The sequence below is a fragment of the Gopherus flavomarginatus genome, chromosome 20 (genome assembly GCF_025201925.1).
Source record: "Gopherus flavomarginatus isolate rGopFla2 chromosome 20, rGopFla2.mat.asm, whole genome shotgun sequence".
Lineage (NCBI taxonomy): Eukaryota > Metazoa > Chordata > Testudines > Testudinidae > Gopherus > Gopherus flavomarginatus.
Window position 1 is genome coordinate 3516798 of NC_066636.1, and position 14459 is coordinate 3531256.

The 14459-nt window shown below is 56.0% G+C and overlaps 2 protein-coding genes across 3 annotated transcripts; both read right to left on the minus strand.

Moving 5' to 3' along the window:
* Positions 1 to 1200: 1200 nt before the first annotated feature.
* LOC127038365 (free fatty acid receptor 3-like) lies at positions 1201 to 2160 on the minus strand. The gene has a single exon (XM_050930943.1). The coding sequence runs from the start codon at positions 2158 to 2160 to the stop codon at positions 1201 to 1203; it is 960 nt and encodes a 319-aa protein (XP_050786900.1).
* Positions 2161 to 8448: 6288 nt separating this feature from the next.
* On the minus strand, positions 8449 to 14186 carry LOC127037971 (free fatty acid receptor 1-like). Of its 2 annotated transcripts, none has more exons than XM_050930239.1 (2): positions 11902 to 14186; positions 8449 to 10561 (listed from the first exon to the last, which is right to left on the minus strand). In XM_050930239.1, the coding sequence occupies exon 2, from the start codon at positions 10512 to 10514 to the stop codon at positions 9528 to 9530; it is 987 nt and encodes a 328-aa protein (XP_050786196.1). In that variant the 5' UTR covers positions 10515 to 10561; positions 11902 to 14186; the 3' UTR covers positions 8449 to 9527. The 2 variants fall into 2 exon arrangements, with proteins under 2 accessions (XP_050786196.1, XP_050786195.1); XM_050930238.1 differs by having other exon boundaries at positions 11494 to 14186.
* Between the last annotated feature and the right edge of the window lie 273 nt (positions 14187 to 14459).

A 14459-nucleotide genomic window follows, 5' to 3' on the forward strand; every position in this document is an offset into this window, starting at 1 on the left:
GGACAGGAGAAGTCACATCACCCTACCTGGCCGTGGTCCATTGTTCATTGCAAGAAGTTGGGCTAAGTTTCTAAATCTCCTGCCTCCAGCCCACCCCAATATGGGTGAGCCAGCCATGGAGATCAGCTGGGTCTTAGAAAACCATGGAGAGACCCCGTCTTGTTGATGAGCTCTGAGGCCTGGCATGGGGAGCAAAGAATAGACAGATGGGTCCCATCAATGCCCCCATTTCAGGAACCCTCAGCGTGCCCCTCCACCAACAACCCCCTGAGCATCACCCTCCTGGAAGCAGCATGCACCTCCACAACAACCGCCCCACAGTTTATCTACCAACCCCGAACGGGCTAGGTCCTGACCAGCAGCAATTGTGGGTGACCAATTTCCAGATGACGAGAGCCAAGTGCTTCTCCATGCTGAGGGAAGCTCTCCTGTTGCTATTCCACACCTGCAGCTCCGGGGTGAGCTCTGTGCAGATCTCTGAGGGCCTGGCCTGCCACCATGAAGTGCTTCCACCCCACTGCTGCTCACTCCAGGATGGGTGGTCCTGTCCCACCGGTCAGCTCTAGTTGACTGAGCCCAGAAGTTGTGCCCCACCAAGGGAAGTCACTCCTGGGAGCCCATGGACACAAACTAGCTGCTTGATTTCCTCTCTTATCCGTATCATTATGGCTGTTTCCAGCGCCATCCAGCTCTGTGATGGGCAGTACACGTGAATCTGCCTGTTTGTATTACTGACCACCAGGATCCTGGTGTCCAGAATGCTGCCCCATAGCCAGAGGTTTGGAAGTGTGTCTGGCTTGCCAAAGCCAAGTCAGAGGACCCATCAGTCCCAGAATTCTAGGGGCATCCCACAACATGTGAAATCCCAGGATGCATAGAGGCGAGTGGCGGGAGGTTGCGGCAAGAGACGCTTTCCTGGAAGTCTGTGTGTTTATCTGATAAGCGCGTGGCCAGCGGGGCTGTGTGGATGCAATGATTCAAAAGGGAAGTTGCTTAAGCCAGTGCAAGCCGGTGTTCACACATAGCTTTGGGAGATTTATCCCTGATTAAAACGGAAACACCAAACCTGAAATAACTTGCAAGCGTAGACAAACCCTCGTTTGGGAATATTCCTTCCCAGCCTTCAGTTCAGGGCTGGCAGGAATCATAACATGTCCTAGAGCTGGTGGAGGTGGAACTGTGGTCCCTACCCCGTCCATCTCACTGCATCATCTGTGAATCCTCCATGGCCACGTTCTCCGTGGCCTCCATCCAGACCCCAAGGCAGAGCCAGCCAAGCTGGAGCTTCTCCCAGGTGGCCTGCAGACATTCCAGGCAGATCTTCTGGAAAGACGAGGAGGAGAAGTAGAAGATGATGGGGTCTAAGCTGGCGTTGAAAGTGCTGAGGAGCAGGAGGTAGACTCTCCACTCTGGGCTCTTATTCTCCACATAGCCCACCACGTGGGAGATGTTGAAGGGGGTGAAGCAGACCAGGAAGAAGAGAAATGTAGCTGCCACCAGCCCGATGGCCCGGTGCTTCCTCCTGGGGCTCACCAGTGGCAGGGAGCGTATGATGATGATGAATCTGGTGTAGCAGAAGGTGGTGATGCCCAGTGGAAGGCAGAAGAGGACCAAGAACATCTCCAGGCGGACGGGCAGCAGGACTGCCAGCTGGGGGTCAGTGAAGGTGGTGTAGCAGCAGGTGAGGTTGCCCGCTGTGTCATTGCCCCTGGCCAGGTACTGGACTACGTAGATCACGCTGCAGTGGGAGAAAGCAGTCACCCAGAACAAGGCCACGGCCACCATGGCATAGAGCGGCTGGCGCCTCGCCTTGTAGTGGAGGGGGAAGGCCACGCTGAGGTAGCGGTCAACGCTGACACCAGTGAGCGAGAGGGTGGTAAGGTAGATGCTGCTGAAGAAAAGGAGGCCGGAGAAGGGACAGAGGAAATCTGGCATCTTCCACTTCATCTCCCAGGAGGCCTCGGCAATGCAGATGGGCAGGAAGGCCAGCAGCACCAGGTCGGACACCGTCAGGTTGAGGAGCAGGACGTCGGCTGGCAGCAGGCGCCGGCGGGCCTTCACCATGAAGTCGCAGAAGGCCAGCAGGTTAAGGGGCAGGTCTGTTATGAAAGTCACCGTGTAGACAGCCAGGGAGAGCCGGGGGCTGCTGATGGAAGGCATGGTGGGAAGAAGGGGGTGGCAGGGGCTGGATTGACAATAGCAACCAGGGATCCACTAGGCCTTGGGATGAGGATGGAGATGGATCTGGGTTGCCAATAGCAATGGGGGACACACTAGGCCTTGCGATGGAGATGGAGGTGGCTTGGGGTCACTAATAGCAATGGGGGACCCACTAGGCTTTGGGATGGGGATGGAGATGGATCTGGGTTGCCAATAGCAATGGGGGACACACTAGGCCTTGGGACAGGGCTGGAGGCAGGGTCAGGTTGCCAGTAGCCACTAGGGCCTACTGGGCCTTGGGGTAGGGCTGGAGGCAGGGTTCCCGCAAGGCTCATTCACTGCAGAGAAAGGAGAGACAGGTGGGGTTAGCGAGCCCCCTTCGAGACCAGTCCTTAGACCAGTGGTTCTCAAACTTTTTTACTGGTGATCTCTTTCACACAGCAAGCCTCTGAATGTGACCCGCCCCCCCCTTACAAATTAAAAACATTTTTTAACATATTGAACACCATTATAAATGCTGGAGGCAAAGCGGGATTTGGGATGTAGGTTGACAGCTTGCAACTCCCCATATAATAACTTCACGACCCCCTGAGGGGTCCTGGCTCCCAGTTTGAGAACCCCTGCCTTAGACAAACTCCCTGGGGCTGGGGGGGCAGCTCTTCGCTCTGTCTGTGCAGTTCCTGGTGCAGGGGGGTCTCGGGGCGCCTGGGTGATATTGTAATGCATCTAAACAGCACTAATAACATACAGCGCCTGGCGCATGGGGGTCCTGGGCCAGGGCTGGGGTGCCTGGGTGCACAGCACTAATAACATACAGCACTTGACACAATGAGGTCTTGGTCCATCATTAGGGCTCTTGGGAGCTACCATAATGCACCTAATAAGTAGCACTAATATAATGTACAGCGCCTAGCGCAATGGGGTCCTGTGCCATGCCTGGCAGCCCCTTGATCCTACCACAGTACAGATAAGAATATTACTCATCATTCTATTTGGTGGGAAACTTGCAAAAGCACTGACCCTGCCCCCTTCCACTCAGAACGCTGTTTTCTGAGTGACAGTTTTGAAAGCTTTTTCCAAGAATTTGGGAGGAAAAAACCCAAGCCCACACCCACACTTTGTCTCAGTCTCTGCCCCCCCCTTTTTTTATTCCCTCACCTCAGAAAAGAGGGTAGGAAAATTACAATAGTGAGTGAAAGTGGGGAAATAAAAACACTTTCATTCCCCCACCCCCTTTTATCTCACTGGGGGAAAAAATTGCAAATTCATAGATTCCAAGGCCCAAAGGGACCATTACGGTCATCCAGCCCCATTCTGAGCAGCACCCGATCCACGACCCCACGCCATCGGAGACGGATCACTCCATCTCTGAGGCAGTGAGTCCCTGGGCCCAGCGCCCCACGGCGCCTCATCCCGCCTTGACCCCGCCGTTCATCTCCGCTCCAGCACTCTAAGTTGTTTACATTGTTCCTGGCCTGGAGCGAAACTGTTACTGTTCCCCAAAATCTGCTATAAATCCTCCGGGCCAACAGCTTGACGTCTCTCCCAGTCACATTACGGCAGGAACAACGTGTTCCACCTTCCTGTGTCTCACCTCTAGGGGGCTCTGGTTACTCAGGACCCTGGGTCTATCCCCAGTTCTCTGAGGGGAATGGAGTCTAGTGGTTAGAGCAGGGGAGGCTGGGTAGGGTTTAGTGGTTAAAGCAGAGGGCCTGGGAACCAGGACTCTTGGGTTCTGTGCCCAGCTCTGGGAGAGGAGTGGGGTTTAGTGGTTAAAGCAGAGGGGCTGGGAGCTAGGACTCCACCACAGCCACACCTGTCCCCAGGGTAATGTCCCTGCCAGGCAAAGAGCAATGGGCAGAGGCTCCTAGCGTGCCGAGTGAGCACCGTGCTCCCGGGGCAGTGGCTGGGGAGCCCTGTGGGGCTTAGTGGTTGAGTCCAGACAGAGGGACAAGGGTAGAGAGATGCCCTGTGACCACAAGGCCAGGAGCTGCCACCCAGATGGCTCCTGAGTTCTCAGAGAAACCACAACACTGAGCCAGCCCCTGGGTTATGAGGAATGGAGCCCTGGGGGGGAGAACATGCCCAGAGCCAGCCCGTCCCCCACCCTGGGGCCAGATTGGAACTGGTGCCCCATAGAGGGGAAAAGGCCCCATGTCCCATTCTCCACCCATCTCTTCTGAGCATTCACAGCTCTCTTCCTGATCTAAAAACCGACCAGGGCCCATCTCCTCAGGAGAGATCTATAGATATGGAGATGGATAGGTAGAGACGGTGTATGGGACTAGACGGATGGATGGATAGAGGAGGGTGTTTGGGGATAGCCAGACAGATAGATAACCTCAGAGCAATCCCTTACCCCATGACCATCTCCGATTCTCTACAGACCAGTTCTCTGAGCACAGCAAATCTTTCCTCTGGCCCTGGCTGGGTAAATCAGCTTCCTGTCCGGGACAGGGTCGATGTGAGAGCTGATAAGGAAAACACTTTGGAGCCCAAAATAAACCTCAGTGTCAATGCTTCAGGCAGCATAGGTGGGGGCAGGAAGAGGTGACCAGAGCACCAAAATAGACACCCTGTTCTCTGTAGCTGCCGCTGACATGTGCACTGGGAAACTTCCCCACCCCCTGAGAGGGGAGAACCTGCCTGTTCAACCATTAGACCCACTCCCCTCCCAGAACTGGGGATAAGACCCAGGAGACCAGGCACACAGCCCCCACTGTCCTAATCCCTAGACCTCCCTCTCCTGCCAGTGCCAGGGATAGGACCCAGGAGTCCTGACTCCCAGCCTCCCTCTCTAACCACTAGACCCCACTCACCTGCCAGAGTTGGAGATAGAACCCAGGAGTCCTGTCGCCCAGTCCCCACTCCTTTCTAACAAAAGGCACTTCCCCTGAGCTGTAGTAACCAAAGTCCTTTTCCTGGTTCCTTTTTCTACTCACTGGAGCAGTGTCTCGCACCCTCACCTGTCCTGATCTGGATCAGCCCCTCCACCAGTATCCCGGCCCGGCCAGGCAGTGGGCACAGGATGGACGGCTGGGAGCCAAGCTCTGGAGCCTGCATGGACCCCCTCCCCGACCAGAATTGGAGCCCACTGCCAGGCACTACACAGACACCAAGCAGCTAAGAGATGAGCACCCCAAACTTGGAAGGCTTTGAGGTGGTGGGCTATGGGGCACAGGCCCTTTCCCTTCCAGGAGGTGCTGGCTCCCATCCGGCTCCAAGCCAGTGGACTGGCGGGTTTGCGGGGGCAGGCAATGGGGCATTGGGCCTTTCCCCTTTAGGGGGTGCCAGCTCCGTTTTGGCCCCAGGGCTGGGAACTGGCAGGGTTTTTTGGGGGGGGGGCAGGGAATGGCGCACAGGGCCTTTCCCCTCTAGTTTTGCTCTAGTGGCTCAGAGACCAACTCTCCCTCCCCCTGCCAGTGTCCTGGGTCACGAAGCATCGCTAAGCCCTGGGAAACCGCCCTCCGAGCTTGTTGGCTGAACTGTAAAGACAGCAACGGGTGGGGCTGCTAGGCAAGACCTGAGTAACCAGGGCAGAGTTAAGGTTGCTGGCCGCAGAGTCCCCAGTGCAGGGTTCCTCTACCCAAACACCTATCCCCCTTCCCTCGTCCCCAAACTCTGACCCCTTGTCAACTGCAGTTGGTTACAAAGCTTAGGCCAGGGGTCGACAATCTTTCAGAAGCTCTGTGCTGAGTCTTCATTTATTCACTCTAATTTAAGGTTTCGCGTGCCAGTAATACATTTTAATGTTTTTGGAAGGTCTCTTTCTATAAGTCCATAATATATAACTAAACTATTCTTGTATGTAAAGCAAATAAGCTTTTTTTAAATGTTTAAGAAGCTTCATTTAAAATTAAATTAAAATGCAGAGCCCCCAGGACCGGTGGCCAGGACCCTGCCAGTGTGAGTGCCACTGAAAATCAGCTTGTGTGCCACCTTCGGCACACGTGCCATAGGTTGCCTACCCCTGGCTTAAGCAAAGAGGGAAATTGGGGGTGGGGCAAGCTGGTAGTTACAGGGGAGCTGCGACCGTTTCAAGGAGCCCAGAGCCTACCCACAATAGTTTCGAGGGTGCCATGAGCTCCCTTGACAATTTCTAGAGACCCTAGAGATAACATGTTTGTAGGGAGCCTGCAGCTTAGAACCGATAGTTTTCAGGGAGTCCCCAGCCCCCTGTGATTGTTTTGAGGGAGCCCAATCATCCCGTTGGTGATTTCAGGGAAGGCCAGGGCTCAACCATGTAATTTCTAGGAACCCAACCTTGCTTCCTCTCCTAGGAGTTCCTAAGAACCCCAGTTCCTGCTCCGGACAGTTTCTAGGTGCCCAACCACCCCCTCCCACAGGCCCGCAGCAATTTCCAACCGTGCTTTCAAACCACAGGGAGGCTTGGCGGTTTCAAACAACTTCTGCTTTTGCAGAGCCCTAAAGTGGAACCAAAGGGAGGGAGAGGGATGAAGGGGGATGGATTGGTCCAGATCCTCCTGTGACGCTCTGTACCTCAGAGGAACACCCTACACCTCCATGTTCACCTTTATAAAATGATTGTGTGGTCTCCAATGCAAAGTGTGTCATGTCGGGTGTCTTCAGAAGGCTCATGATGCACTGATGTTATAGTGATGTTATTGCAGTGTCATAGGTTGTAATTTCATGTATATAGTTATGAGGCTGAAAATGTGTCCTCATGGCTTAAAACAAGCCCACGCAAAAACTCTCCAAGAGCAGAGGGGCAGTTCACACCTCATCAGGGCATGGATGGGACAAACCCAGCCCAGCCTCACAGGAACAAAGGACGCTGGCCTAGGCAGCAACAAAAGAATCTGTTAGACCCTCGAAGGAGTCACCCCCTTTCCTTTGGGCAGTTTGGGACTGCGATGAGGCAATGCTCACCTGACTCTGAAGGTGGGGGGGCAAAGCCAAGAGGGGAGAAAGGACATGATAAAAGGAGAGACGTTTGCCATGCTCTCTCCCTTCCGCCTACATCTACAGACACCACCACCAAGCGACTGAACCACTGATCAAAGGGGAGAGCCTGGCTGAAGAGCAACCAGCCAGCCTGTGGTGAGAAGCATCTAAGCTTGTAAGGACATTGAAAGTGTTAAGATCAGCTTAGAATGCGTTTTGCTTTTATTTCATTTGACCAAATCTGACTTGTTCTGCTTTGACATATAATCACGTAAATCTACTTGTTTATTCTGCCTGAAGAAATGCGTTTGGTGTGAAGCGTGTCAGAGGCTCCCCTTGGGATAACAAGCCTGGTACACATCAATTTCTTTGTTACACTGGCGAACTTATCGAAGCTGCAAAGAGTCCTGTGGCACCTTATAGACTAACAGACATATTGGAGCATGAGCTTTCGTGGGTGAAGACCCACTTCGTCGGATGCATGTAGTCAGATGCACATAGAAGCTTGCAGCGTCCAGCAGGCATAACTGGACACTGCAAGACGGAGGTTCCTAGGGTTGTGTCTGGGACCGGAGATGTTGGCTAGTGTCATTCGCTTGCAGATAGCTGGGAGCAGCTGACATGCCGGAGGCTGTGCGTGAACAGCCCAGGAGTGGGGTTCTCACAGCAGAGCAGGCTGAGGCTGGCTCCCAAAGGCAAGGATTGGAGTGACCTAGCAGATCACGGGTCCAGATAACCCACACCGCCCCCTGCTGGCAAGCTGCAGAACTGCTGAGCTCAGCACAGCTCCCAGCAGCGGGAATGAGGTCGAGGCCCGAGGGGCCAGGCAATACACTTCTCATCTGCTGCCACCTAGTGGGCGGAGGGGAGACTGGAGGGTGCCTGGTCCTTGATTCTCGCCTGCCCAGGCGTGTTGGATGGGCAGCGCTGAACCCAGGCCGAGGGGCAGCTGGGCCAGGCTCAGAGACTGAACGGGGAAATCGGAACTAGGAAGGGAGAGGCTGCATCATCTGCATCTCCGGCTGGGCCCTTCTCCCCAGTTACATAGAGGGAACCTGAGGCACAGAGCGAGGCAGGGACTCGCCCAGGGTCACACAGGCAGCTGGCAATAGGACCCAGGAGTCGTTTCTCCCAGGTTCCCCCGCTCTAACCACTAGGCATCACCCCCTCTTATAGCTGGAAATAGAACCCAGGTGTCCCAGCTCCCCCACTCTAACCACTAGACCCCTCCCAGATCTGGGAATAGAACCCAGGAGTCCTGGCTCCCAGCCCCTGCACTGTGCTGTGAGTTCAACACACCCGTTTCAGTGGGGTCCTGATCTCAGTTGAATGATAACTACAATAACTATATTAATAATAACGACCCCACTGGAGCTGGGAAAACTTTATTAAATCAACACGGATCCGTAAGTGGAATGCAATTTACAGCCACTGGGCAAAAGAGTCAGTGCTCAGGTGGAGTGGTGAGACCCCTGGGTGATCCCGATTGGCCCCAGCTTGGGGGTCTGGCCCCACTGACTCCAATGGAGCTACAGCCCATTGACACCAGCTGGGATCTGGCTCCATTGACTCTGTTCCTATTAACTCATTGATCAGTCCTGTGACATTCTTGCAGGAGCTGGGACTTCATTGACAGGAGATTTAGGATTTCCCCTGAATTGTGTTTTGGAATATTTCTACATCCAAGTTACACAGATCTCTCAGTTACCTTGGACATATCTCTAGCACCCTCCATCCACAAAGGGTAGGAATCATGGCCTCAGTGCCAAAATGCAGCCACCTCTGGGGCAGGGCAGCTGGGGAATAACTGCACAGTGACACCCCATAGACTGGCTCACCCAGCACAGATCTACAGGACAGAGTTTAGTCTATTTTCCCAGCAGCAGGGTTAGCCGTACAGTCTTTTTCACCCTATGGGGGTGAGGGGGTCTGGATCATCCTCTATATCCAATTCTCCCACAGCAGGATCCATCCCATGGGGGTATGAAATGACCACAAGAAATTTGGACCCTGCCATCACACCCCACCTGGCATCTCCTTGCCCTCCGTCCCAGCCCAGTCAGGGATGTCCCCATCCTAAGGGGTCTTTCAAGGCCACTAATGGTCAAGGTCATGACCATGCACCCATGTTGCAGTGGAAAACGGCTACCTCACCTCCTAGTCCTGTCAAAACCAGACACCTCCTTGTCCTAAGGAGGATGTGTACTGACCCGGTTCTTGGACTCACGTGCCATCCAAGGTCGGGGACTCTGTAAAGACCATGAATTTCCCGATCCTTGGTCCTGTGTCCTATCCAAGATTGGAGGTTCCGGGTGCCATGGGAAATCTCTAATGGTCATGAATTTCCCAGCTCCGTGGGGAATTTTTAAGGTTCATGAGCAGCTGGGTCCCATAGCCCATCCAAAGTTGCCAATCTCCCCGAATCCCGTCCCAACAGAGTTTGGTGTCTCCTTGTCCCATGGTCACTTGGAGCTCCCCACCTCAGGGCCTGTACTTCCCAGCGATGCAGCCCCCTTTTCCGGCTGCCCCTTGCCTGCCTCCTTGTGAGCCATGGTCATCTTCTGCCAGAAGCAGCTGCAACGCTGTCCCATTGAGTGCCACACCCAGGCCAGGCCCTGGTCCTTGGCCGAGGAGAGGAAGTAGAAGATGAGCGGGTCCAGGAAGGCGTTGCAGGCACTGGGCAGCAGTGCCACCCTGCGCCACCAGACGTCTTCGCCGCGGGCATAGCCCACCACGTGGGACAGGTTATAGGGCCCGAAGCAGAGAACGAAGACAGAGAGCGTGGCCACAGCCAGCCTTACCGCCCGGCGCTTCTTCTGCTCGTGGAGACGGGACTTGACGAGGACATGGATGCAGCTAGCGTAGCAGAAGACCATGATCGCCAAGGGCAGGAAAAATAGAGCCACGGAGAGCTCCAAGCGGACAGGAGCCAGCAGGGCCAGCTGCTCTGGACTGAACTCCTGGTAGCATGCGCTGCCGTTGCCCATAAAGAGGGTGGTGTTGGCGCCCAGCGAAGTCTCCAGGATGAGCAGCAGGATGCCGTGAAAGGCCACCACGGTCCAGATGGCCACACAGACCAGGCCGGAGTAAAGGGGCTTCTTGTAGAGCTGGTAGCGGATGGGGAAGGCAGCGCCCAGGTAGCGCCCGGCACTGACCGCCGTCAGGAAGCAAGTGCTGGCGTAGAGCGTGCCGAAGTGGGCCAGGCTGTAGAGGGGGCAGAGGAAGCTTGTTGGGGACCAGCCCGGCGGAACAACCTCCAGGATCTTGAGCGGCAGGATGAGGACGAAGGCCAGGTCCGAGAGGCAGAGGTTGATCATGTAGATGAGGTTGGGGGTGAGGCGGGCACGGGCGCGGCGGTAGAAGATGTACAGCGCCAAGATGTTGGCGGGCAGGCCCAGCAGGATGGTGACGGAATAGACAGCCAGTGCCAGGGTGTCCACCAGATCCATGGTGCCAGCTCAGCGAGGGGTGGAGGAGGGAGGCATCTCAGCTGGGGCTGGAATGATAACAAGGATGAGCCCCCTGCACCTTGTCCCCTAGATACACCCCCCATCCCTGCCCCACATTCCCTAGATCCACATCCCAGATGCCTGCCCCATGTCCCATCCCCTAGATCCACCTCCACATCCCTGTCCCACAGCCGCATCCCCTAGATCCACCCCATCCATGGCCCATGTTCCCTAGAGCCACACCCCAGATCCCTGTCTTACGACCGCATCGCCTAGATCCACCTCCTCATCCCTGCCCCATCATTACATCCCCTAGATCCACACCCCCCATCCCTGCCCCATGACCATGTCCCTTCGATCCACTCCCATCCCTGCCCCATGGCCACATCTCCTAGATCCACCCCTCATGCCCACCCTACGGTCGCATCCCCTAGATCCACCTCCACATTAAGAACATAAGAACGGCCGTACTGGGTCAGACCAAAGGTCCATCTAGCCCAGTATCCTGTCTACCGACAGTGGCCAGTGTCAGATGCCCCAGAGGGAGTGAACCTAACAGGCAATGATCGAGTGATCTCTCTCCTGCCGTCCATCTCCACCCTCCGACAAACAGAGGCTAGGGACACCATTCCTTACCCACCCTGGCTAATAGCCATCTATGGACATTCCTGCCCCACAACCACACACCCTGGATCCACCCCCCCATCCCTGCCCCATCGCCGCATCCCCTAGATCCACCTCCATGTCCCTTCCCCATGGCCGTGTCCCCTAGATCCACCCCCAGATTCCTGCCCCACGGCTGTGTTCCCTCGATCCACCATGATCTTTGCCCCACAGCTGTGTCCCCTAGATCCACCCCCCATCCCTGCCCCATGGCCACATCCCCTAGATCCACCCCCCCGATTCCTGCCTCATGGCTATGTCTCCTAGATCCACCTCGCCCCATCCCTGCCCCATGGCCACATCCCGTAGATCCTACCTCTCTGGCTCAGCTTCCCACAGCTGTGTTCCTGCCTGGCCTGGCCCGGGGGATGTGGCGAGCAGCTCTGCCAGCAGTCGCTGGGTGCGTGGATCTGCCTGCTCCCAGGTGGGATGAAATTGCCCAGAAGGAATTGTTCAACCAGGGCAGCTTCATCCCCTGGCTACGTGGCTGGGCCATAAAGCCATAAAAACCCAGGGAGGCACAGGGGGCCACCTTGCCCCACAGGCCCTTCTGCCTCGTGCCCCCCAGCTGGAGTGACTGAGAGGGAGAGAACAGCTGCTGAGGCGGGGGCACGGCTGGATTATCCCCCATGGGGAGTGGATCCCTCTGTGTGGACCCGGAGCTGGGACCCCAAAGTAGGACAGACACCCAGCGCCACAATGTGAGCCAATAAATGGGACTCACCCCCTCATCCTGGGAGGAGATTTTCCCCACTTCAAAGGCAGCTGCTGCTCATCGATCCCTGCATGGTGGCTTCCTCGCTGCCCTGCCCCAGAGGTGGTTGCATCTCGGTGCTGGGTGAGCCATCCCTGTGCAGTGTCGCTGTGCGGCTCTTCCCCGGCTGCTCTGCCCCAGAGCTAGACGCATTTCTTGGGGACTCCTTTAAAAGCAGCTGGATCCCCCCCTTGTTAGTGAAAAGCAGCATAGCATGGCATCCATGTGTGCAGTAGGTGCTTTCTGCCAACATAGTGGTTTCCCCTATTGCCAGAGCCAAGGCTAGAACCCAGGAGTCCTAGCGCCCAGCCCCGCTGCTGTCAGCCCATCAGTTGTCAGGGCCTGTTATTTTGGTGGCTGATACAAAGCTCAATGAGCAAACTCCCCCCAGATCCATATCGCTCTGTTTGTTTCCGTGACTGTGTGCTATTTCCGCTGGGAGAGATAACGTGGTTTTAGAGACACACAGGAAGGCAAGGTCAACTCACTAGAGTGAATTACTCCCTCTGATGTGCTCCTGCAGGAAACCCCCAACATGATCTCATGACAGAGCTGACTGCATCTCAGGCCCGGTGAGCTGTCCCCATGTGGCGTTATGTGTGGCTGTTCCTGAGCTGCCCCGCCCCAGGGGTGGCTGCATCTCAGCACCAAGCTAGGCCTCCCCATGCAGTGTTGTGTGCAACTGTTCCCCAACTGCCCCACCTGCATCTCAGGGCCCATCAAGGCATTCCCAGCTGCCCCACCCCTTACAGGTATTAAGTCTCTCGCACCCACACCATAGCAGGAAACTGAGGCACAGTTTAGGGAAGGACAGAATGGAGGAGAACCCAAGAGTCCGGATTCCCAGCCCCCCCGTGCCACACTCTGGCACTGCATCCCCTTGAGATCTCTCAGATAAATACAGCTCCTGGCAAACGCTCATCGATCAATTTGTTTCTTTTTCTGCCGTAGCAGCTGCGCCTCTTTCTCTTGGCAGCGGGGGCCGAATGCTCCGGTGCTTTCAAGCTGAGAGCTGTTTACAGAACTTGCTATTTGACCAGTTCCTGCTGCAGTTAATAGCCTGTAAAGTATTTTTATTGCTGATCCTACGGTGGGAAGAGATGCCAATTACATCCCTGATTCCTCGTGCCGGGCGCGTGCTGGCCCAGGCACTCGTTAATCGGAAAGGAAAGCACTGACTGACTGCATGCGGCTGTTCCCTGGCTGTCCCACCCCAGAGCTGGCTGCATCCCAGCACCAGATGAGCCATCCCCGTGCAGTGTTGCTGTGAGGCTGTTAAACAGACACTACTCTTACAAACATTTTCAGTGAGCACTGCTAATCCTCCGCCTCCCCCCCCCCCCCCGCAATTAGATCCCACTCCCCTCCCAGAGCTGGGGCTGGAACCCAGGAGTCCTGGCTCCCAGCCCCCACGCTCCAACCTATAGCGCACTAGAAAAGCTACAGCAGGTTGATCTGGCTCTTGAGCGACAGTTGTGAGGTCCCCATCCCTTGCCGTGTGTGTGTGTATGTGTGTGTGTGTGTGTGTGCTGCTGGCTGGGACACCCCATCCCTTGCTCTGTGTGTGTGTGTGCGCGTGTGTGTGTGTGTGTGTGTGTGTGTGTGTGTGTCCCTGCTGCCCCCTGCTGGCTGGGACTCCCCATCCCTTGCTCTGTGTGTGTGTCTGTGTGTGTGTGTGTGTGTGTGTGTCCCTGCTGCCCCCTGCTGGCTGGGACACCCCATCCCTTGCTCTGTGTGTGTGTCTGTGTGTGTGTGCGTGTGTGCGTGTGTGTGTGTGTCCCTGCTGCCCCCTGCTGGCTGGGACACCCCATCCCTTGTCGTGTGTGTGTGTGTGTGTGTGTGTGTGTGTGTGTGTGTGTGTGTGTGTGCGTCCCTGCTGCCCCCTGCTGGCTGGATAATCCTATCCCTTGCTCTGTGCGTGTGTATGTGTGTGTCCTGCCCCCTGCTGGCTGGAACATCCCATCCCTTGCCGTGTGTGTGTGTGTGTGTGTGTGTGTGTGTGTGTGTGTACTGTCCCCTGCTGGAGGGGCTGAGCCCTGCTGTGTGTGTGTGTGTGTGTGTGTGTGTGTGTGTGTGTGTGTGTGTGTGTGTGCTGCCCCCTGCTGGCTGGGACACCCCATCCCTTGCTCTGTGTGTGTGTGTGTGTGTGTGTGTGTGTGTGTGTGTGTGTGTGTGTGTCCCTGCTGCCCCCTGCTGGCTGGGACACCCCATCCCTTGCTCTGTGTGTGTGTGTGTGTGTGTGTGTGTGTGTGTGTGTGTGTGTGTGTGTGTCCCTGCTGGCTGGGACACCCTATCCCTGGCCCCTGCGTCACATCTCCTGTGTTTAGCTGTAGCTGCACAGACTCTGCCCGTCCTGCCCCCGCTCTGCTCCCCTGTCCAGATCCAGCGCTAGAGCCACTGACCCTCCCTCGCCCCCCTCAGGCTCTGGGTCTCTAGGAGGGGCCCAGACTCCAGAGCTCAGCTGGGGCTGAGAGTCCAGACTGGCTCAGGGCCACACTCTGTGGGTCCATGGCTGGGCTCCATGGGTC